The 25,775-nt window shown below is 42.1% G+C and overlaps 1 protein-coding gene across 1 annotated transcript in view; it reads left to right on the top strand.

Moving 5' to 3' along the window:
• The window catches only part of CNTRL (centriolin), a 4,034,091-nt gene that overhangs the window by 815,974 nt on the left and 3,192,342 nt on the right, over window positions 1-25,775 (top strand). Inside the window, 1 exon segment of the mRNA XM_044058259.1 lies at window positions 9,635-9,754. Within this exon segment, the coding sequence (XP_043914194.1) occupies window positions 9,635-9,754 (120 nt within the window).

Here is a 25,775-nt window from a genome sequence, read left to right as displayed (position 1 = left end):
CGGTGCAAGGCTGTGTAGCCTAACTCACATTTAGACCAATAACAATACAGACTGGGGCCAAAGGTGGAAGTGTCTCGATCTACGTTAGTAGCAAATATACCTCCAGGTTGGTTAAACAGGAAGATACTACAAAACTTATCCATGTGCATGTCACCATAGATGAGGTTCCTTACCATATCTTAGGTAGCTATCGGTCACTATCTATGCCCCTAGAGTCTCACGACTCTTACCTAAACCTAATAGAGGCACTTACCATCTCACCATATGCCCTGTTCATGGATGACTTTAGCTATCCCTGTATAGACTGGTAAGTTTGCATTATCTCAAAGTCACAGGCAGGGTGCTTCCTGGACTTTATTAATACAAACACCCTGGAGCAGATAGTGCTTGCTCCAACCTGGGGATCAAACCTACTGGATTTGGTTCTTACCAACATGGGAGAGAGTTGCACGACCCTCTCCAATGTCATGTCCTTACTAGTGAGGCCGGATCACAAAGCTGTTTCCTTTGAAGTAAAATTCAACCCGGGAAAGATGTCTTAACCAGTAAAAGTTAGGAATTACTCAATTATTCTGAGCCAAACTACATCCATGATCCTATTAAATGACAGTTTGTCAAAATTCAAGGCTCCCCTTAACCCTGAGACAACAGCTACCTATGCAGAATTATTCAGTGAGTATCTATATAAACATGTGAATGGTTAGATAGAGGCCGCCGTACTTATCAGAAGTAAACCCAAAACAAACAGTTAAAACAAACTCCACTGGTAGAATCCTCACCTAAACAGGGCATATAAAGAAGAAAGCTTGTGTTCAAAATCGGTTATGGCAAAAAAAAAAAAAAGTGCTTTCTTATACAACTAAACAAGAACCTAAGAGGTCTAATTAAGTCCAAAAAGTCTAATAATGTTAGCTACCAGGACAGGATAGACTATCAGGCTAAGGGCAAACACAAGGCCTTCTTCAGCTGTGTTTGTAATGGGGAAAGGTAACGCATACAACGGTGTGCTGAACTGGTGAAGAATGCTAACATCTTCATCCATCAGGGTGACATATCCTGTCTACTGGCTGATAAATTCATCTCAGACTTCACCCCAAATCCCCCCATAGCTCTACCAGGTGAAATACCCTCCATCGTACTACCTCTACTATTAGCAGGGACCAGGTGCTGGCTGTACTTGCTGAAGCCAAGAACACTGCATCCATGGATCCCTACAACATTCCCAGTTGCTTCTGAAACAGTCTAAAACACAACGTATCAGGACTACTTGAGGCACTCTTCAGCTACACCCTTGAAACAGGTTATGTTCCAGTTGAATGGAAGACTACAACAGTCATTCTCTTCCTTAAGGACAGACCATCAGTTAACCCAGGGAACTACAAACCCATCAGTCTAACAAGCTTAATATGCAAAGCCATGTAACGAATTATCATGGAAATGATGAACAGGGGGATTGGCAACCTACAGACACTGGACACACTTTGTTAAGGGAAGGTCATGCCTACTTAGCCTGGTAGACTTCTTTGAGAGGGTCACCAAGGCAGTGGACGAGGGCAAAACAGTGCATACTGTATATATTAATCTAACCAAGGCATTTGATGCAGTACCCCACTCAGTATTGTTGACAGGCTGTCTGAGCTAAGCATAAATCCCTACATAACCCACTTGAAGTGGCTAAAAGACAGAAGACCCAAGAAGTCAGGATTGGTGGGATCACCTTCACCAAGAGACCAGTCACCAGCAGAGTACCCCAGGGCTCTGTGCTGTGCTCACTGCTATTTGACATCTATTTCTCAGACGTCAGGGCTAGCATTCAAGGCCTCTGGCTCACCAAGTTTGCACGTTACTGTAAATTCAGAACTATTAAAGATTCCCCAAGATACCAAAGTTTTGCAAAGAAGATTAAACACAGAAATGACTGGTGCCAAACCATGGCATAAAACTCAGTACCAAAAAATGCATTGGAATGCCCTTTGGGAAACTGTCAACCCAAGTTAATTACTCCATTGATAAAACTCCAATAAGAATCGACCCAGTAGTCAGGGATCTGGAAACATATGTAGATGGCAGTCTGGCCTTTGAACAGCACATAGCTAAGACAGTAAGAAAATCTTTCTGTCTCCCTAATGTATAAGGGTATGGCATATAGATCCAAGGAAGTTATAATACCACCCTACCTCGGCCCTTATCAGACCTTTCATTGAATACAATGCCCCCTTTGGCTTGCATCTAACAAGTTGGTATACCCACAAAGGTTTCTCACAAGGAGAATTCAGGGTATGAATATCCTCTCCTACTCTGATCACCTAAAGGCAGTGGCTCTGTAATCACTCTCTTACAGGCTCCTGAGATGGGATCTTTGCTTAGCTTACAGGGCTTCCTCAGACCCAGCCCTGATGGATCTGTTGCACGTGTGCAAAACAGACAGCACCAGAAACACTAGATCTAGGGATGTGAACTTCACTTTTGACATAAATAAACATTCTGGAGAGATAGATATTTGTCCCAAAGAACCCTGTTACTATGGAATAGGGTCCCTGTCCAAGTAAAACAGAGTTCATCCCTGATCCTGTTCAAATGAAACTGACAATTTGAAGGGAAGTCATAAGTTAAGGTATGCAATTTCACATTGGCAAGAAGCACACCCCCAATTGCATCCCTGAGACTTTATAAAGCTTTCTTTAGGGGAACTTTTTTACTACACTCCACACTAAGGAATACAGTTCCTCCCTGGGATATTACAATTTTACTGCAAGCCTTGACTAGACTCCCTTTGATGTAAAGTTTTTGTCATGGAAAACTTTGATGTGAAGTTGTTCTATCTCACCTTTCATTCTTACTGATGAGTTTGGCTCCGACACGGCCTAATGCAAAAGCTCGAGGTCTTCAACCAGCTCAAGGCTTACTCCCTATCCCATGATGCACTGGTGCTTCCCTCAGATCTCGTTTACCACTGCAACAGATTGGGAGCGATTCACCAGCTCGGGCCAGCGAATTTGAATTTTTTTCAAATATTTAGCTTATATTTATTCCATTTGGATTCTGTTAACTTGTTGTAATTCATGTTATCACTAGTACTTATATATTCTCTATTTCCTTGTGGCAGTTTTTTTTTCAGGCCTTGTAAACCTCCCTATTCCCTTAGCTAAAATTGTGCGACAGTTTAAAAATATATAGAAATAGTTATTTGTTTAGATAGCCTGTTTGACTTAGCTGTGTAGTTTGTTACGGATTTATCTGAGAGTGAAAATATATATCCTTTTTCTTAGTTTGTGTTAGTTTATATATAGCTAGATATACAAGCTTATTGTTTTTTTTAACCTGTTTGTATTAGAAGGCTAATTTTCCTTTGGCTGAAGCTCATTGTTGCTTTGAGAGCTTTCTCTGTGTTGCTCTACAGGAGAGTGTGTTACCACTAAAATGTCTCAAGACAAGGATAAAGAGGCTAAACAATCCAAGTCAGGATTTAAGAAATGTCGTAAATGTGGACAGAAAATGTCCATTATAGATGGGCACATAGAGTGTGTGTATTGTTTGGGTGCATTGCACCTTCAGGAGACTTGTTCCATTTGCCACTCATTTAGTTCACATGTTTTGCATGAGAGAAGGAACAGACTAGTGGTTAGAGGTTTAATAAAGTCCTCCTTTCAGAAAAAAAATGATGGTCAGTCCAGTCATTCCAAATCCTCAAGAAAGTCTTCTACTACTGGGTCTTCGAAGCCGGCTAAATCTCCCAGTACATCTAAGTCTGACAAACAACTTCGGCGCCACTGACCTCAGAACCGACAGTTGTCACTGTAAGGAGCTGGTCCCCGGTAATGGAATCGGTAACTCCAATATTGAAATCACCAATACTACAATCCATAGCTTCATCGGCCCCATCTTCTCAGTCCTCAAGGAGCTTGTCTGACATGGATGTGGATTGTGTGGTGCAGAAGCTACTTCAGACACCAGCATTAGCCAAACTTTTGTCAGCTCCAACCCCTTGAGCCTTGGAACCTACAACCCCCCCCCCCCGCGCTACTTCTGTTCCCCCTCCAATCTGACGTGAGGTTTCAGAGCCGGAGTGCTCAGAGCTGATGATAGTGGTGCCATCATTACCTACGCCTGCTCCAGGATTTTCGGATCTGAAATCTCGGACGACTTCGGTGCCGACCGAGGAGTCTAGGGCCGACACTCGCCAGTCAGGTCCGGGGAGGATAGTCGAACTGTTATTTTGAGACCGGCTTTGCCTCTGGGGACTTCAGCACAGGTGAGTTTGGCGCCCATTGTTTTGGTGCCAAGGGAATCCAGTGTTTCTTCGGATCCAGGGATTTATTTGCATTGGTACCGTGGTGCCTTCGATGCCAGGAGGAGAGTATTGTTACCGCGGAAAGCCGCTTCATCAGGTCTGGCAACTTCCTCCCCTAAAGCTCCGGCATCTACTTCTGCGTCACCGATTCCACAGAAGCATAGAGACCCAGAGGCCCAGGAAACCCCATTGGGTGAGCCCTGCTCTTCCGAGACCTCACCAGAAGTTCCCACTGAGGAGGTACCTAGGAAGAGGTTATGCAAGAGGAAGCATGTGGACTCCCCTCAGGAATCCGTCACTTCAGTCGCTGATTTAGATGAGTCAGAAGGGTCCCCACGGTCACCCTCTGAAGATACCTCTTTCGTAGATATCTTGGAGACCTTAAACAGAGGTGGCTGACAGCCCATCAACCCTACTGATGATGAATCAGTCTGCCTGAAGGCTTTCGGGTGTCAGCCATCTGCCACTTGGGTGACTCCACCTTTTGATGAACTTATGGACCTAGTTTGTCGAAAGCTGTGGTTGTCTCCAGATGCAGTGGAACCTGTCCCTAGGAGGCCCAACAAGTTTATTTCACCACAGGGCAAGGCAGTTCTTACTAAAGGAGTTCTAGCTGATGCCGTGGTGGGGGCGGCGGCCACCAAGAAGGAGTTATCCGAAACTTCACTGTCTGTCCATCCCCTGAATAAAGATTCCAGGGTCATGGACAGATATGGGAAGTGCATGTTTACTTCAGCAACGTTTGCCATTAGGTCACTGAATTATCTTACGCACTTCACTAGGCTACAAAGAGATCTCATTAAAGAGCTAGGAGATACTTTTCAGGGCTCAGTAGATGCGGGGGTCTCAAAGTATCCTCCCAGCTGTCTGCCCTTAATTCCATAGGAAACGCGTCCATGCGTCTGGTTTCGTATGCTGCTGATGGAGCGAGTAGAGCAGCAGCTTCAGGAATTGCTCTTAGGAGACATTCCTGGATGTGCTTATGTCCATTTGCGGGGACCTTTAAGTCATCCTTTATCAACTCTCCTTTCGATGGCTCGTCCCTTTTGGTCTGCCATCAGAGTCCATTTTTCCACACCTATCAGACCTTACCCCAAAGGTCAGAAAGAAGGAAAGATGTGGTTCCGTAAAATTCAAGGAGCCTTTCAGGACACTTGTGGTGAACCCCCCTCCAGAGGCAGATGAGGGGGCAATAATAGAAGATGCCGTCCATGTGGCAGAGGGGGTTCACAGAACCAGGGTGACAGAGATCAGTTCTTTGGGAAACCCTATCAGCACTCCTGAGAGGAAGCCCGCCTATCCACCTCTGGAGGCAGTTGGGGGACGCTTATCTTTGTACCCAGACACCTGGCTAAAAATTTCAAAAGACAGCTGGGTACAAAGCATCATTTCCAGAGGTTACTCTATTCCCTTTCTTACCCCCCCCCCCCCGTAAACAGAATCCTGGACTGTCCCACCCAGTCACAAGGAGCAATCAACCATAGAAGTCCAAAGGTTGCTAGAAAAAGAGTCATCCAGCCGGTCCCCGCAGACCAGACAGGATCCGGAACTTACTCAAGGTTCTTTTTAGTTTTGAAGAAAATAGGGGACTGGAGACCAATTTTGGATCTCAGCAGACTGAACAAATCTGTAAAAAAGACAAAGTTCCGGATGGTCACACTGCAGTCAATACTTCCTTTTCTAGGGAAAGACAATTGGATGTGCTCGATAGATCTCCAGGATGCATATTACCATATAAAAATGGCCAGGCCATCCAAAGATCACCTGCACTTACTACCAATTTAGAGCTCTGCCCTTTGGTCTCACTACAGCCCCCTAGAGTGTTCACCAAATATATGGCAGTAGTCACGGCTCACCTGATATGCCTAGGATTCCAGGTGTTTCCATATCTAGACGAATGGCTCCTAACTGCCACCACCAGGCAGCAACTCATACAAGCTAGGGACATGACCATGAATCTTTGCTGTCATCTGGGGATTACCTTAAATTTAGAAAAGTCTGCCTTATCGCCATCGCAGCATATTGTGTTTATAGGATCAGAATTAGACACCACCACAATGTCTGTGAAACTTCCACCAGAAAGGGTCTATGCTCTTCGTCAACAAGTTCTAACCCTTATTTCAAGAAGAAAAGCCCTGGCATCTCTGGTTCTCAAATTATTGGGTACAGTGGCGGCAGCAGTCATTGCAATTCCACTGGATCTAATGCACATGCGCATACTTCAATGGCTCCTTTTCACACAGTGGTATTTTCAAAATATACCAATGTCTCATCAGATTATAATCACGAAGACCTGCAAAAAGGACCTAATTTGGTGGCTAACCGCATTCGGTAATGATAGGCCGACCTTTTGTTTTACCAACCCCGATTGCCACAGTGACCATGGATGCTTCCCTGATAGGGTGGTGGGCATTATCAGGGAAGGACAGCCCAAGGCACATGGACACAACACGAGGCCAATCTGCATATCAACGTCCTTGAGATGAGAGCGGTACTTCTAGCATTGCAGTCGTTTCAAGGCTCTCTCCGTCTAGGGACCATTGCAGTCCAGATGGACAACATGTCAGTAGTCTGGTATATCAACAAACAAGGAGGGACCAAATCTTGCCCCCTATGTCGAGAGGCCCTGGAAGTATGGCAGTGGGCAACTTCTACCCAGCGCTTTTTGATAGCAGTGCATATCCTGGTGATAGCAGACAAACTGAGCAGGGCAATTCTTTTGCCTCACAAGTGGTCCCTAAAGAAAGAAGTAGTAGAAAGGATATTCCACAAATGGGGTCAGCCTTGCTGCGATCTCTTTGCCACCCCCACAAACATGAAATGCAGCAGCTTTTGCCCTAATCCCCAACCCAGGGGATGCCCAAAGGTATGCGCTTGTACATGATTGGATCCCGGGCCTCCTTTATGCCTTTCCTCTGATGCCCAAAATATTTACAGAAAGGCAGTGTTCTGGGAAGGACTATAATTCTCATAGCCCCCTACAGGCCTCATCAGATTTGGTTTCCATTCCTACGGCCTCATCTATTGGAAAAACCTTGTATACTGGACCCAGTTCCAGACTTCCTGATTCACTCATTAGGGGTTCTTCATCCATCTCTTCAGTCCATCAAATTGACAGCATGGCTGCTTCAATTCCAAATATAGCCAGGTTTCGGAATATTTCAGCTGCAGCTCAGCATATACAGATATCCTCCCACAAATCGTCTACTAGGAAGTTCTATCTTGGGAAATGGAAAAGATTCTCAATATGGGCATTGAAGAACCACATTGATCCCCGTTTAGCTCCTATATCTTCTGTTTTGGAATTTTTGACTGAACTATTCAATGAGGGGACAGCTGGCACAACCATTCGAGTCCAATTAGCTGCAATGTCTAACTTTCACCTTGGTAATCAAGGGTCTAATATTGTGTCACATAGACTTTCCAAGACATTTCTCAAAGGAACATTACATTTGAAACCACTCGTTAAATCTCTGATTACCCCTTGTCATTTAAATTTTGTTCTTTCTCGAATCATCCTACCATCTTTTGAACCAGCCTCTTTATGTGACCTGAAGAATTTGACATGGAAAACCATATTTCTAGTGGCCATCACTTCTGCTCGAAGGGTTTCAGAGTTACAGGCCTTGTCCATTAAACCCCCATATATGATTTTTCATAATGATAGAGTTTCTCTTCGGACAAATCCCTCATTTTTACCGAAAGTATGTTCAGAGGCAAATCTCAATCAGTCTATAGAGTTGCCTGTTTTCTTCCCTAAATATGACAATAAGATGGAGTATATGGTGCACAAGCTTGATGTTCACAGACAGCTTTGATTCTATTTAGACAGGACTAAAGATTTCAGGAAAACAGAACAGCTCTTTTATTTCTTTTTTTAGAGTCCAAGAAAGGTGCACCTGTGGTGAAAACCACTTTATCAAAATGGTTATCAGATTGTATTTATTTCACTTACAGTTCAGTAAATACACCATTACATCAAAAGATAAAGGGCCATTCTACTAGAGCTGTGTCCACCTCGTCAGCTTTCATTGCCAAATTACTGATAGATACTATTTGTGTAGCAGCTACTTGGTCAAGGCCTCATACCTTCATCACTCATTACAAAGTAGATAGGGCCTCTAGGGACAGGGCTTGCTTTGGTTCCACTGTCTGGAAGAATATACTCCCATGAGCCACCTGAGAAAGATGGTGCTTGTGATGCTAACCCATCAGTAAGAATGAAAGGCGAGATAGAACAACTTCACATAAAGAAGTTATGTACTCACCATAACATTCCATGTGAGTTGTTCATCTCACCTTCATTCTTATGTCCCACCCTCAAACCCCCACCCAAGCTTCTTGGGGACCCGAGTATTCACCTAAGACATGGTTGTATTGACCTTTATCTAGTTTTCCTCTGTTATTGGTATATCAAGAGTGGCATGTATTTTTATTGGCAGCAAACAACGTCTGAGGGAAGCACCAGTGCATCATGGGATAGGGAGTAGGCCTCGAGCTGGTTGAAGACCTCAAGCTTTTGCATTAGGCCAAGTCAGAGCCGAGGATCGGCTCTGAACCCATCGGTACGAATGAAGGCGAAATTAACAACTCGCATGGAATGTCATGGTGAGTTCATAACTTCTTTTTTTTGTTGCAATTACCTTGGCCAGACAAATTTCTCATCTTCATGCTTTATCTTCTAAACCTCTCTATCTGTCTTTTTATAAAGACAAAGTGTGCTCAAGAACCAACCCCTCTTTCATTCCTAAGGTGGCTTCTGAATCATCTGTCAATCGATTACTCTTCCAATGTTTTTCCCAAATTTCTAGAACAAAGCTGAATACAGATTACATTTGCTGGATGTTCATCGCCAGTTTCATTTTTATTAGTATAGAACAGAAAGCCTCAGAAAGATTGACCAGTGTTTTCCCATCTTGACACGGGTGTAAGAGACAAAGGGAGTATCTAGGGTGACTCTTTCCCATTGGCTTTCTGAACATCACTGTCTACATCTCCAAATTTTCACTCAGCTAGGTCTGTAACTTCTTCTACAACCTTCTTTTTCAGAGTACCTCTTGAAGAGAGCTGTGCTGCAGCTACCTGGTCCAAGGTCCATACCTTCATTTTTCATTGTGTAGAATCTTACAGAATCCCGTGTGCAATTGCCTTACATTTTCATATTTGTTGTCTTGTTTTTTCCATAATTATGAATTGCTTGTCTGCTGTAGGTTACCTTAATTTTACTATGTTTTTTAGAGTAAAAACTTAAATCATTACGGTGTGCGTTACTCAGTATATTCAGTTTGCTATAGTCACTAACCAGGTAAATGTCTTGTATTCTCTTTTATTATGGTGCTATAGTTAAAGCAGAAAACAGCTGAACTGACTCGAGCATGCCAGAAGGAATATTCACTAGAACAGGAACTTGCTTTTTATAAAATTGATGCCAAGTTTGAGCCGCTGGGATATTATCCAACACAGGTAAAAAAAATCTTTCTGAACTTTCTGTGCAATGTTTTTCGCCTTTTTTTTTGTTACTACCATATTGTTTGTTGTAAAAATTAGTAATTTATTACATGAACAGAGAAGAGTTAATCCAAAGATTTCTTTAATGTTTTAACAGCAATACGACCTTCAAGTTTAGGCAACCCATTGAACATACTGATCAGTTCTGGTTTAGCTACTAATATGAATGTGAACTTATACGCATGCAATGTGGATGTATTATGTATATGTTGGGATAGGTTACCTCCACTGCAGACTTATGAGCTCCAACACTCCATCCATCCAAGTACTTATGGGGTATTCTGTAGGAAAAAATTAACATGTAGTGCTTCAGAGTCAAATGCTTCATAGTACTTGAGGTAAGAATCAGGGTCATGTATACAGGACTGAGACATTTTTTTTCTTTTTTCCCCAACTATGTTTATATGAATGGTAGAGTGGATATGCACATTCAGTTCTGCACATTCTGACATAAACACTCACATACCATCATTTTATCAGTGTTTTTACTGTAGGGTAGACTTCAGGCAATGCTGAAAAATGTTGGTTCCTATATTAAGAGGGAAGCTGACCAATTGGCCTCTTAGTCTTTCATATGGCTCATCTTCTGGCATGTTGCTCAAGTAGTTAAGCCTAATCCCGTTGCCATTGCAGGTGGATGCCCTGTGCTAATGGTTGTGGCAGGGGTAGGAACTGCATATTACCCTTCAGACTCCTGTGTCTTGGACTTTTACAGAGATGTTCAGTTTCCTTGTCATCCATTTATTTATTTATTTTAATTTTCTTGCTATTTTTAAAAATTTCAGATGCTTAGGGATTTTAATACTGTGTCAGGATGGACCCAATTCCTGAGTAAGTTCACACTTACTAATGTATAATTCATAATGCATGTGTAAACCTTAATTTGTTTTTTTAAGAATGAAAAACTCAGAATGCAGTTTCATTCTTTTTCGTGATGTCAAAATCTTACCACATTAATGAAATACTTTATTTGATTTTACATTTTCTTTTTTGGCGGTTTTGATCAGGCGCTTAATCTGTGCTTCTGTTATTATTGTAATTTGTCTGCAGCACAAGAATGAGCCAATTAATTTGATATTTGATACTGCACTCTTATTTATTGGGCTTCCACTAAAGAATCTTAGGTACCATAATTTAAGCAGAGTCCTCTCATTATTGGACATGCATTTAGCCTTGGTCTGCTTAGATTTACTGATATTCTAAATTGAATTAACGGTGCCTATGATTGCACATTTTGTTTCATAACTGAACAAATTCTAGTATTTTTTTTAATCTTGTACCTATTGTTTAAGAAAATAAATGATCCTCTTTCTGGACCTCTGCAGAGTAGTAGTAGCATTAACATATACACACACACACACACACACATATATATATATATATATATATATATATATATATATATATATATATATATATATATAGATATAGATGTAGACACACACACAAATAAAATGTTTATGTATTTTTTTTTATTATTTGTTAACCAAGTATGTTGGCTGGTCTGAAGACCCTTTTCAATCATGACCATGAAGAAACATGCAGTGAATATACATCAAAGATTACGACGGTTCATTTGTAGCATAAAGTGACTGTACAACAGACTATTCAAAATAATTAATTATACACATTAAACAAGATGCTCAGGAAGGTGTTACACACAGTAAAAGGGAAATATTTAATAATGGGATCAAAACAAGAGAAGACCTAAAAAGGTAGTACATAAACTGAGAAACTGGAAGTTCTTGTTTATGGATATGGATGGTAAGATACAAGCAATGAAAATTATTTTGGTTCCTTTAGTTTTATATGCAGGTCAGGTATGTTTAATCAACCAGAGCAGAAGTTGTGGAAGTAATTAATAAAGAGTTGAATGAATTTATATGGGAGAGGAAAAGGGCAAGAGTTAAGTGGGGATAAGCTGACACTTCAGTAGATCAAGGTGGTTTAGGATTACCTGAGATTAAGGTATATTTTAGAGGTACACAGTTAACGCTTATATACATAACAGAAGCAAATGGCTATAATTTAAAGTGGAAAGGGATGATGAAGAAGCAGAGTGGGAGATGAGGAACTAGAGTGGGTAGTTTTGGTTGCACATTCTTGAGAAGAATAACAATCATTCAAAATATTATTTTCATAAAGATGCAGAAAGTATTCTAAGAACTAAGCCAGTGCAGGAATGGAGAAAATAAATTTTGCCAACAGGGAACACAGCAAGAGAGGGCTGGAATTTACTGGAGAAAACTGGCAAAGGAATCATGGTTTAGGGAATAAATAACTAGAGCAGGAAAGGTAATAAGGTAGCCTGAGGCCAAGAAGAAGTTTGTACTGCATGCTAGAGACTGCCTTCTCTACTACAGATTGATATTAGAGTATTGGCAAAGAAAAAGGGATGGGGAGCTCTTAAGTGAAATACGTGCTCTGGTAGAGTTTTTAGTTGAACCTATGACTGAATCTGCAGTGAAAAAGGGGATAATTAGAAGGGCGTATAAAATATTACATGGTAATTATAAGAATCAATCTGAGGAGCTTAGAAAGGATTGGAAAGAGAGAGTGGAAAAGCAATTTACAAGGCAACAATGGAGGGGTAAATGCATGTGTCCCATGTATGCAAAAAAAAAGTCCAGAAGGTTTAGGATTTTTGCTTGCAAGTGTTTGCTTAGGTGCTTTAATACCCCGAACTGACTTCAAAGAATTTTTCCTCAAGTAGATATCAAATGTTTGAGGTGTGATGGTGAAGAAAGAAGTAACTGGGAACATGTTTTTTGGCAGTGTAAAGAGCTGGCAGATTTTAAAATGTTCTTACAGGGTACTCTGCCAGAAATATTTGGGAACAAAATGGCTGTAACTAAGAAAATCATTCTTTTGAGCTGGGACACAGGATTTGAATTGCCTAGACATGGCAAGGATGTATTAAGTTTATTTTTGTTGACTGCCAGTAAAGCAAATGCTAGAAAATGGAAATCAAAATCTAAACCAACTTTATTTGAAGTGTTGAATATTGTAAGAGGTAAAAGAAGTGTAAGTGTGATCTGCATGAAGGGAAGGAGCAAGTTACATAGAAATTGTATATTGTGTGTTTTGCTGAAAGTAGCTTTCAGTGATAGTTTTTCATGGTACTGTCCTTCAGAGAAATTTTTTTCATGGATCATCATGTGTTCAGACCTGCCCATATTTGCAGTACTTTCTGCTTAAAAATATATTACCTTATTTGAACATCAGCTTCTTGGAGTTGGCTTGTCCCTCCCCCGGAGACATATCATTCAAACTGGAAGAAAGAGGAAGGACTTATTTGGACTCTCTTAATTTGGCAGAAGGAAACTTTCATTTGAGTTACTGTCTTAATTCTGGTACTCTTGAAACTAGGCTCAAATTAGATTTGATTTGTATGTGAAATTATGTAACAAATGTCTGGACTTCAAAGTAGACAGGAATTTAGTGCACCTCTTTAACTACTGGTGAAGACAGATACAGATAAGCTAGAATTACTCTGTATGCTATCTGTTTGTTTAAACATATGTATTTTGTATTTTCTTTGTAAGTTTAAAGCTGGTTGTATATTTGATTTTGCAAAGTGTGTTTTAAGCACATATAGCTTGTGATTATTTGGTAACAAAAGGTTACGTATACTTGAATTGGTAGCACCAACTATTAGCTTCAGCCTTTTGAAAAATTACTGCTGAAGCTTTTACTACCTTGCAAATATTTTAAGAGAAGAAAGTAATTGTTTTCTTGGATTGCTAGTGTTCTAGCTGGTGTTTCATTATTATAAAGATGAAGAAGGGTTGTTGGCACTGTAGAGGTAACCCTTCTTGGAAAGTATTGTATATGTGCAAAGTAATCCTTGTTGTGTTACCTTAATGAACTGGGCTTAGTCATAGATGTGTGAAGTCACGTGGAGTTAGTAATCATAATTCTGACCTGTGGCTATGTGGTGTATAGCTTGATTGTGTGTGGTAGGTGTTAGCTGCCAGCCACCTGTTACATATTATATGATGCCAGCAGTGCAGATTTACAGAGGTTATGGTCACATGTACCTTGGCACCATTGATGTAGATCATGATTCTCTACCACTTGTCTGTCAGAGATTATCTGGTTTGCAGCAGTTTGGATCTATTGTTAACTGAACTTGTATAATGCGTGAAATAGTTGTTACAAGAAAGTGTGTATACCCTTACAGCAGTAGCTGTATAGCAGTGTACATTGTGCTCTGTAGTGTATGAAAAAGTGTCACTGTCACAGTTGGCTAAAGAGTACAGACAAAAAAGGACTCAAGTCTGTTAGTATGACCAAAGATGTCATAACTGCCTTGGATGCTGCTAAAATCAAGTCCACTGAACTTAGAAGACAGCCTGGTAGCAGCAGCTGTGAGTGAATATGCATGCGGCAAAGCATTTGAGCTTAGAATACACCTTGAACTGAAAAAATACAGGTGGATCTAGAAACAAGATGCCTTGGAGCCTTCGAGAGAATGAAACAGCTCAAAATTCAGAGAGAGAAAGAGAGAGTATTAAGTGGATAAATCTGCAGAGAAGGAAAGAAAGTATCTTCATGAATTTTCCTTAGTGCTGAGTGAGAAATAGTACTAGCATAAAAGAGAACTGATTACTTTCCACCAAAAGCACATGAATAGTGGGGATGAAACCACAGACCTGGGTGCTAAGATCAGTAAGAAATAGTATTGAAAGGTAGGAATCCACATCAGCAGGTCCTGTAATGTGGAGACCGAATTGCTAAAAATCCAGGCTTGTGTATACTAAGTCCAAAATTGCCATTTGCTGGAATATTCCCTTTTCTCCAAGTCATGGCATTCTTGAAGTTGGTGTACAAAGATCAGGGGACGGGGGCATGCTCCCCTGCAAAAAAATAAGTTTAAAGGAGAATAGCGATGTTCAATATCTGCACTTCTGCATTTTTACACTTTTTTTTTCCCCCAACTCAGGATTCATTGTATTCCTGACATTTCAGATGGGAGCCATACAAAACTGCTTTCTTGTTACAAAGAGGAGAATGACTTTGATGGTTTTATTCTAGAATGTGAATTTGTGTGCAATCAGTACCAAACCGACCAGAGGGGCAAAAGTTGATGTTTTTAACCTTTCTGCTTTCAGACCAAACTGTACACTTTAAATAAATTTCCTGACTATGCTGAATAGATAATTTAAAGGTTAAAAACTGAACTTGAATGTTTTAAAATTCATCCCGATACATTTTGGAAAAGTTTAGAGAACAATGTTAGTGATTTTCTTGCAGAAATAAGCATTTACTTTCATAGATGTCTGAATGGATGTGAATCTACTATTTTTGAAATACTGAGAAACCTCATCATAGGGGAACAGGCACTTATTTTGCCTGAGGGCATGAGAATCTCGTTAACAGTAGTGGGGTATTACACTGCTGAGAAATGAGCAGTGCAGTTGACCTGTGTCTAGGCAGCAAGGCACAGCTGTACAAGAAGGGGGATACTTAGCACTACACTTGTATGTAAGGGAACCCATGAGGCAATTTTAACCTTCACAGCAGGTTTCACAAGCAAAGAGAGAAACAGTGGCTTGAATGCACATTGAAGTGCTGGGATAGAATACTTTCATGTAGCCAGATAAGGCAAATATGGACCAAATGTACACAAAGACGGGAGAAAAATGGCTTTGTAAGGGAGCTAACAGAAGCATCACCTCAGCAGTTAATTGTTTTGAAACTGCAGGTGCACCACATTGTCACAAGGTCCTGTACCTTCTCCTGGTAAGAGGGTATTTTATCAGATTAGGTCTGTTAATCTGTTAAGTCTACAGTTGTTAAAGAGGATCATTACAACTGTTAATTTGAGCCACAGTTATCAAAAGGGACAGTTGGTCTTCTAGGTTGGTATACTTGGCACAATAAATTGTTGGTAACCAGCAAGCCTAAATTTGATCTGTGGGTGTCTATAGATAATGAGTTGCCACTGGAAGAGGAACTTGGGAGGATCACAAAGAAAAAGCTGAGCAGAGGTAGACACACTTCTCAGGCCCACCTTACAGAACTTAAGGCAGGTAGCCAATTAAGCTTCTGATTCTCAAGGACAGGAAGAGTCTTTGCACCCGAACACAAGGTTACTCTATAGAGAATGGAATCTTAAGGGAAGGCTACAGGGAGAAGTGAAGTGACAGTTGACAGACACAAAGGCCTGCCATTAGTTGCATATGACCATAGCCAATCATATTCCTTTTTGGGGCCATTGGAGTATTAAGTATACAGAAAGGAAGTTTGTTTAAAATTTATTGTCTAGGCATTGCAGAAGTCATTACAGAATATTGCAAGGCACATGAGAGGTGTTAGAAAGTTGATAACACATGAAAAACAGCTAAGTCTGCTTTAGTGCCATTACATGTTATTGAGAAACCATTTCAGATGGTAACTATAGATACTGTGGAGCCTCTTACTATTCTAGCCAGGAATTTGCTTTATAATCCATTGAGGAAGAAAAAGTGGCAAGTGTTCTTTTAGAAATTTTTGGCAGGGTTGGGTTCCTGTTACAATACTGATAGTCAAAGATGCCAACTGTGTGTCAGAATTACTGAATTGTTTGTTGATGTATAGTGGAATAAAACAGTTAAAAAAAAAAAATGTCCCCTACCATCCCCAAACAAATTGGTGGAAAAACAATGCTGAGAGCATTTGTGGGCCAGTTTAAGTGGGGTGGAATGACAGGGGACCTGAATTCCATAAATTAAGGTTAAGCTAGAATCCATTTGCCTGTGAAACTTTTTAACTGCTGTTTGACTTCTAAGTCCGACATAGTTAGAATTCAGTAAGTCTTTTAGGTAATAGATAGTGACAGGACCAGATAAACTTAGAATGTTATGTAGTCCTATCTCACCTCCATTATTATATGTGGGTTTGGAGCCGATATTCGGCTCCGACTCGGCCACTTAGAAAGCCTGAAAACTTCTGATTGGCTTGTGGCTAATAGGTATCCCATGGTGCATGAGCACATTCCCCAGATCTCGTTTGCCGTGTCTTCATTTGGAAGCTTCTTTTGGTTGGCTGTGGCTAAGTCATTTAGTTCTTTATTATTACTATTTTTAGGAGTTTTTAGCTTTGTGTGAAGTGTTTTTCTGATTGCTGATAGCCTTATTGTGATACCGATTTGTGTCTGTCAACTGGACTTGACTTATTACTGGATTTGACTTATTACTGCTATAAAATTCTTGGGCCTGTTGGCCTTTTGTGTGTGGTTCCCGTGAGTGTGTGCTTTTAGACTAGACCGTTTAACTTAGAGGTGCTAGTTTGTTTCCCTTTTTCCTTTGCACTAGGTTTGTTTGAGTTAGAGAACCTAGTAAAACCACCCTTTATTTTTTGTTGTGAGTGTTAGGGCTAGATCTGTTTAAGCTAGAGGATCTAGTTCCTCTCTTGAGTGAGTGTGTTGGTTGTTTCTTCAAATCGCCTATATTGCCAATGTCATTATGTCCAAAGAACATAAAGGGCATAAACAGTCCGAATTTAAAAAGTGTACTAAATGCTCGCAAAAAATGTCCATCACTGATGGACATAGTGTCTGTGTGTACTGTTTAGGGGCCATACTTCAAAAAACTTCTCTTTTGCCATTCCTTTAGTCCTAGAGTGCTCCAGGAACGGAAGAATAAGCTGATCCTAAAAGACATGTTAAAACCTTCCTTCGAGGAAGACCTAGCCAGTTCGTCCTCCTCTGCTAGGTCACAGTCTTCTAGAAAAGATAAGGGCAAGACCTCAAAAAGGCCTTCTCCAGCCTCAACTTCTGTCTCTGAACCTCCACAGAAGTTACCAAAATCTGAGATGGCCTCTGTCTCTTCGGCTCCAGATTCTGGACATGGACCTTGCAGTATTGGCACCAAGTGCTTCGGTGCCAATCACTAGCAGTCCTCTTTGGAGCCAGTCTACAGACATTCCACCGGTCTCCCCTACTCTAAAATCACCTATATTGCAGAGAGCGAGGTCTCCCACACTGTCCTCCAGGAGCTTATCTGAAGAAGACATCGAGAGAGTGGTGCTCAGACTCCTTAGGTCGGCCTTGCCATAATTTTTATTGGCTCCGACCATTTCTGTCTCGGAGCCGACTCCTGTTACCGATCCTGCTCTTTTTCCTCCTCCAACCCAGATTGGGCCTTTGGAGCCGATGCTGTCAGTACTGACTATAGGGTGGTTATCTCGGAGCCGAGCTCCGACACTGTCACCGCCGTCCAAAGTGTCCAGGGTCCGAAGCTCTTCGGTCGGACCCAAGGAGGACACTTGGAACTGAACCTTCTTTGGTGCTGAGTCTTCATCTTGGTGCATTGGCCCGAGTGAACTTGGACCCTACATCATTCTCGGAACCGATTCCTTTGGAGCGATTGGCACCTACGCTCTCTTTGGAGCCGGGGCGTCATTTGGAGCCGGAGGAATCGGTCTTCATGAGGATGAGGAGCATGTTGGATAGTTCATCCATACCACATAGGAGTACCAGTGCTATACTCCCTCAAGCACCGACTACGGTCTCAACATCCTCTATCCCCCGGGATGGTAGATACTCTCAGCCTCAGGACCCCCATTTGGGTGGTCCCCGATCTTCCGAGACCTCCCCAGAAGACCCCACTGAGGAGCCCCCTCAGAAGAGATCATGTAAGAGGAAGCATGTAGACTCCCCTGATGAGTCTGTCACATCTGACACTGACCTTGATGAGTCAGAGGGGTCCCACAGGGATCAAACGCTATAGAGATAGAAAAGCTGCTATTAAAAAGAGTCATCCAAAAGGTCCCAACAGACCAGACAGGATTCGGAACATACTCCAGGTTCTTTTTAGTTCCAAAAAGAACAGGGGACTGGAGACCCATTCTAGACCTCAGCAGGTTAAACGAGTATGTAAAGAAGTCCAAGTTCCGAATGGTCACTCTACAATCCATACTCCCTTTGTTAGGGACAGACAGCTGGATGTGCTCAATAGATCTCCAGGATGCCTACTACCACATAGTGATAGACAAAGCATCAAGGAGCTACCTACGCTTCCGGCTGGGAGCCAATCATTACCAGTTTCGGGCACTGCCCTTTGGTCTCACCACAGCCCGTCGGGTGTTCAGCAAGTGCATGGCAGTAGTCACAGCTCATTTGCGGCATCAGGGAATTCAAGTCTTTTCATACCTGGACGATTGGCTCCTGACTGCCACCACCAGGCAGCACCTAGTTCAATCGAGAGATTCCACAGTCAAGCTCTGTTCCCAGTTGGGAATCTTGATAAACTGGGAAAAAGCCTCTACTTTGCCCACTCAGTTTATAACTTTTATAGGAGCAAATGGTAGACACGGTCGATATGACAGCCAGACTACCTACAGACAGAATATAGAATCTTGTGCAACAAATTTACAAGGATACTTCCCCTTCGAAGAATCAAAGTAAAGGTGGTGTTGCAGCTTCTCGGAACTATGGCGTCGACCATGACCTTGGTACCTTTAGCAAGACTACATATGAGAATACTCCAATGGCTCCTGTTATCCCAGTGGTCGTTTCAGCAGTTGCCTCTACATCATCAGATTCTGATTACAGATTCTTGCAAAAAGGACCTACGCTGGTGGATTCAACCAGGTCATCTTACCACAGGGACTCCCTTTGTACCACACCAACCCGTTGCCACTGTAACCACGGATGCCTCTCAGATAGGTTGGGGGGGTGCATTATCTTGGCAGGACTGTCCAAGGCACATGGCAGGAGCAGGAGGCCCATCTGTATATCAATGTCCTAGAGATGAGAGAGGTGCTTTTAGCGTTGCAAGCACTTCACGACTTTCTCCCTCTAGGGACGGTAGCTATCCAGACCGACAACATGTCGGTGGTCTGATATCTAAACAAACAAGGGGGGACCAGATCATACCCCTTATGTCTAGAGGCCCTGCGAGTTTGGAATTGGGTGATTTCTTCCCAACGCTTTCTCATTGCAACGCATATCCCGGGGACTTCCAACATGATAGCAGACAAGCTAAACAGGGCTATATTGTTACCTCACGAATGGTCCTTGAAGCAGAAAATAGCCAGTATGGTCTTCCGCAAATGGGGACAACCATGCTGCGACCTCTTTGCCAGCCCCATCAACACCAAATGCAGCACCTTTTTCTCTCTCATCCCCCCTCCGGGAGAGTCTCCAAGAGATGCACTAGTCCACGATTGGCCCCCGGGACTCCTTTATGCTTTTTCTCCTTTTCCACTCATCCCCAGAGTCATACAGAAAGCAATGCTGTTGGGAAGCAAGATGATCCTCATCACTCCTTACTGACCTCGTCAGTTTTGGTTCCCTTTTCTCGGGCCTCACCTGTTAGACTACCCATGGACTCTGGACCCAGTGCAAGAACTCCTGGCACACTTCAGGTTCTCTTCACCCCAGTCTCCACACTCTCAAACTGACAACATGGCTGCTCCAGTTCCGTCACTAGTCAGGCTTCATGATTTGTCTCCAGTTGTAACTCATATTACCTCTTCTTACAAGCCTTAGACTAGAAGATTGTATCATAGTAAATGGAAGAGATTTTCTATATGGGCACACAACAGAGAAGTTGATCCATTTACAGCTCCCATTACTATTGTTCTAGAGTTTCTTTCAGAACTCTTTCACCAGGGTTCAGTGGCTGCTACACTCCGAGTTCGGCTAGCAGCAATATCTAATTTTCATGTGGGGATTAATGATTCCAGTCTTATGTCTCACAAACTGTGCAAATATTTTCTTGATTACAGATAGGTCTTATGTCTGATAAACTGTGCAAATCTTTTCTTAGGGGTTCCATGATGTTAAGACCTCCTGTGCAAGACCCTCTTCCTCCTTGGGACCTGAATCTAGTCCTGTCTAAACTTACTCGGCCACCTTTTGAACCAGCCCATAGTTGTCAGTTGAAATTCCTGTCTTGGAAGACTCTCTTTCTGGTAGCAATAACCTCAGCCAGATGAGCTTCTGAATTACAGGCTCTGTCTGTTAAACCTCCATATTTAATTTTTCACAAAGATAGGGTCTCTCTCCAGGCCAACTATTCTTTTATTCCTAAAGTCTATTCTCAATTTCACTTAAACCAAACAATTGAATTGCCAGTGTTCTTCCTTAATCACTCCAATAAAGCAGAGTATACATTCCACCAATTGGATGTGCACAGGCAACTACATTTCTATATCCACAGGACCAAAGCATTTAGAAAATCAGAACAGCTGTTTATTTCTTTTGCCGAGGCGAGAATGGGCTTGCCAGTTTACAAGGTTACAAAATTGAACTGGATCTCTAGTTGTATTTCCTTTATTTACAGTTCTCAGGGAAAGGAGTTACCCTTTAAAGTTAAAGCGCATTCCACCAGGTCCTTCTCTACTTCTGCTGCTTTCCAAGCCAGGACACCTATTGATATATGTGCAGCAGCAACATGGGCTACCCCTCATACCTTCATTTCCCATTATAAATTGGATTCAACTTTCAGGGGTATGGCCTCGTTTGGTTCCATGGTACTCAGGAGTACCTTCCAGTGAGCCACCCATTCAAGATGCTAGGGATGCTGTCCCACACATAATAATGGAGGCGAGATAGGACTACATAACATAAAGAAGTTAAGTACATGTATGTAGTCCATCTCGCTGAACATTATTACGAACCCACCCACCAGCCCCCTTCATGGAGGATCTGGATACAGTTTTTCCTTTTCTACAGTGGTTTATACCACAAAGGCGCTTTTTATTGCAGTTTATTCTTTCGGACCTTTGTCCTTTTTCCTGTCTTATCCTGATAGACAAGTAGCAAACAAGATCTGGGGAATGTGCACATGCATCAAGGGATACCTATTAGCCACAAGCCAATCAGAAGTTTTAAGGCTTTCTAAGTGGCCGAGTTGGAGCCGAGGATCATCTCCGAACCCACACATAATAATGTTCGGCAAGATGGACTACATACATGGAACGTTATGGTGAGTAGATAACTTCTTTTTTTGTTCCCTCTGTATATTGCTTGGTGCAGTTTTATAGCTATTGCCTCTTTGGTCCTAGTGCATGTCGAGGCAGCAAGGAGCAAGACCCCCCCAACACTTATTTTTTGTCATACTTATCTTTGCTTTGTATCGCAGCTAGTGCAGTGCAATTGGTGTATTTTAGCTTCCAGCTACAGCACTGCTGTCCCTTAGGTCGCTAAGACCAATTACAAAAATAAAACAATTGGCTAAAAAGAACTAAAGCAACAATTTCAAGTGTTTGGCTCTACGCTCACACTTAGCCAAATTAGTGTGGTAGTACATAGTTACTTCTGCCTGCCTCTGGATGATTGTTTTTCTCAGGTGAGCCGCCATTCTAGTCTGGTGCAACCCACTCCGTTCGCCCTCACGAACGCTTGGGCTCGCTCCGCTCCCCTACCCTACCCCCCATTCACACCCACCCCCTCTTTCAATTGATTTATTGCTAATCTGACCACAACCCTACCACACCCCAACCAATCCTCACCCCTTCCCAGAACCCTCTGCTCTACCTACTCACCTATTCCTCCCCTCTCTTTCTCCTATTACCCTCCCATACTCCCAACCTCCCAGTTACCATGCAATTCCTCCACACCATTCTGACCAATACCTTGCTTCTCCACCTGCTGTACCTAACCTACAACTCCACCTCCTCCACCCACTCCATGTCAAACACTTCCAATCATCTACACTCCCACACTCTATCCTGCACTCTCACTGCCACTCTTATAGTAATATAAGCCCACAGCTCTTCATCCACTCCCCCTCTCTTCTCTCACCTCTCAAACATGTACGCACCCATCATTCTTCACCCCCAACACCCATATATCTCAAACAAGCAAGCAGTTTTAAACTTCTTCACCCAAATTAAACTCCAAACTGACATCCATCCCAACCCAGGCCCATACAACAGCCATACACAACAAATAACACCCTCTTCATGCCCCACTCCCAGCATCTCAACCCAGTGTATCTCTCACTCACATCCCTACCCCCCTTCCAAAAAGTTTCTAACTCAGATCTACTCCTGTTAAACCTCAACCTCCGCAGCATCAAAAGCAAGATCAGTGAGTTCCACACTACCCTATCCACCTACTCGCTAGACGTAGCTGTGATAACAGAAACCTGGCTAAAGCCCCACATAAAGGACAGTGAAATTCAAACAGGCTATAACATCATTAGAGCAGATAGAATCAACAAACATGGAGGTGGTGTTGCAGTTATATTTAAAAATAGCCTCAAAATAACCCAGCTAAACTGCAATCCTCCCAATCTTCCCAACTCTGAAATAGTAATTTCCCACCTGGAAATCAACCCAAACAAAGCAGTAATAATAATTACCACCTCCCTCCCTCCCTCCCTCCCAGAAACATCCTCCCCATTATAGAACACCTACTTTCCTGGGCTAATACTAAATTCACCTAAGAAACTATTATTCTTGGTGACTTCAACTTAGATTGGCACTCCCTCACTACTGATAACCCATTCAACTTTATTAATCTCTTCAACTTCACCCAAACAATAACCTGCTCACCTTGTATTGACAAACATTCTAACAAGCAGTCGACATTAGACTGGATCCTAACTAACAAACCTAGCCTAGTTTTCTTAGCCGGGTTCTTACCTGACTCCCTCAGTGACCACTGTCCAACTTTTCTCTACAAGAAACGTGTGCACACCCAAAGCATCCTCTACAAATACATCACTTCCAAGAAAAACTTCTCTCCCGCTACTTAGTGTAACTTATCTCCTCTTAAACATCTTCAACTAGACAATGCAGTTCAATACTTAAACAACACCTTTAATTCTTAGAAATCTAGCCCCTACCAAGAAAAGTTTGCATTGGGACCAAGCCCCTCCCATGGCTATCCAAAGACACCAAGCTACTAATGAAAGGTAAAGACAAAGCCTGGTCAGATTATCATATAACCAAAGACAAAGCTGACTTTCTTAACTATCAACAACTAAGAAACTTAACAAAAAAACAAATAAAAAGAGACAAACAAGTATACTTCCTATCCTTTCAGCAAAAAAAAACAAAACAGCCCACAAAAATTCTGGCTTTCCATCAACCAACTCTTAAACCCAGGACGTACCACTACCCCACCCTCCTACCACCACCTCTAACAACTCATTCCCCATCTCTACTCAGTTTTCATCAACACCATCAACTCCCTTTTAGACAACCAACCAATCCAGCCACTTACTGTCCCCACCCCAGCCATAGACAATCATCGCCACTTCTCCTTTTCACCCATACAAACTAATTACATAAAAATTCTGTTGTCCAAACTCAAACCATGCTGCACAGCAACAGACTGTGTCCCTAATGAATTTCTAAAACTTGCAGCCCCTTCAATTGCGTACCCCATTTATATCCTGATTAACCATTCTATCACAGAACACTGTGCCCCACTCATATGGAAAATATCTCATATTATACTGCTCCACAAAGGTGGCCCCTCCCAAGAACTAACCAATTATCATCCCATAGCCATACTTTCCCCCCTTGCAAAAATATTAGAAAAATGTATCCACAACCAACTCGTATCCTACTTCCTTAACAATAACCACCTTTCCAGATCTCAACATGAGTTCAGACCAAAGCACAGTACCAGTACTGCCCTCCTAACCTTCACTAACACCATCCACCATCACATGAATGAAGGGCAGCATGTCTGTTCTATATTTCTGGACATGTCAAAAGCATTTGATGCTGTATCCCACCAGCTCCTACTAAATAAACTATCTTCCTATGGCCTTAGAGTACCCTCACTAACATGGTTCCACAGCTATCTTTCCAAACGTCAACAAGCTTCAAAGTGGGAAAACTGTCTTTCCCCCGACTCCCCACCTCTGTGGGTGTACCCCAAGGTTCTATTCTTGGTCCACTTCTCTTCATTATATTCATAAACAATCTCAGTACAGCAACCAAACATGCCTCCATAGTATAGTATGCAGATGATGTTACCCTCTGCTCTGCCCCCGCACCCCAAGAACTCCAACTAAAAATGCAGTCTTCCTTTCAGGACATTAAAACCTACCTCTCTCAACACCAACTCATTTGAAATCCCAACAAAACCAAAATCATAGCCTTTAGTACCACAAAATCCAAAACTTCCCAGCCCCACTATCAATCACCTCTGCAAATGGTACCAAAATTAATCCCACTAACCACACAAAAATTTTAGGTGTCACCATAGACAAACTCAAATTTGACATACATATTGCACAAACCATCAAAAAAGTACACATCAAACTAGGTACCCTATACAGGGCCAGACCATTCCTAACTCCAAATGCCAGACTAGCCACTGCTCGCAGACGCCTTCCATCTACCCTTCTCTATGGCTCTCTCATATTTACTAACCATCGGAAATCTGACCTCAGCAGTCTAGAATCTTGTTACCATAAAACTGCCAAATTTGCCACTAATCATCCACACAAATCCCACCACTGCTCATCTCTTTTAATGTTAAACTAGTTAGAGCTTCCCAACCTCCTATCTCTCAATCAACTATCCTTACCCCACAAAATAATCTACCACCCCAACAACTGCCCTGCTATCTCCTCTTTATTCCAACCTATTACTAACAGCAGATTCTTTAGATCTTCCAACACACTCCTACTAAAGGTATCCAACTCCCACAACCAACATGGTGACTCCCTCTATTCACACAGAATAACCAAACACAGGAACACCCTCCCAGACACTATAACAAAAAATCCAGTATATAACCAATTCAAATCACTCCTAAAGGAATACCTCACCCAGTCACAGGCTCTGCTCCTGCCTCTCCCCAGGCTAATCTACTTCCCCACCTTTACTTACCTATCTCACCTGATCGTCTAACATCCCTCGTGTAAACTTTAACTTATATACTTTCTACTGTTTGCTCTTCTTCAGTTTTACTGATTGTATTATATTTACTGCTACTGGGTTGTTCCTGCAACATTCATTGTATAGTTCTACTGTTTATATTATATATATTGTAACTTGTTTGTTTTGTGGTACTGTG

The sequence above is a fragment of the Protopterus annectens genome, chromosome 16.part0, assembly GCF_019279795.1.
Source record: "Protopterus annectens isolate FY-2018-M chromosome 16.part0, PAN1.0, whole genome shotgun sequence".
NCBI classification, from domain to species: domain Eukaryota; kingdom Metazoa; phylum Chordata; order Ceratodontiformes; family Protopteridae; genus Protopterus; species Protopterus annectens.
The sequence above is the reverse complement of the archived record's forward strand: the minus strand, read 5'-3'. Positions and strand labels throughout refer to the sequence as shown.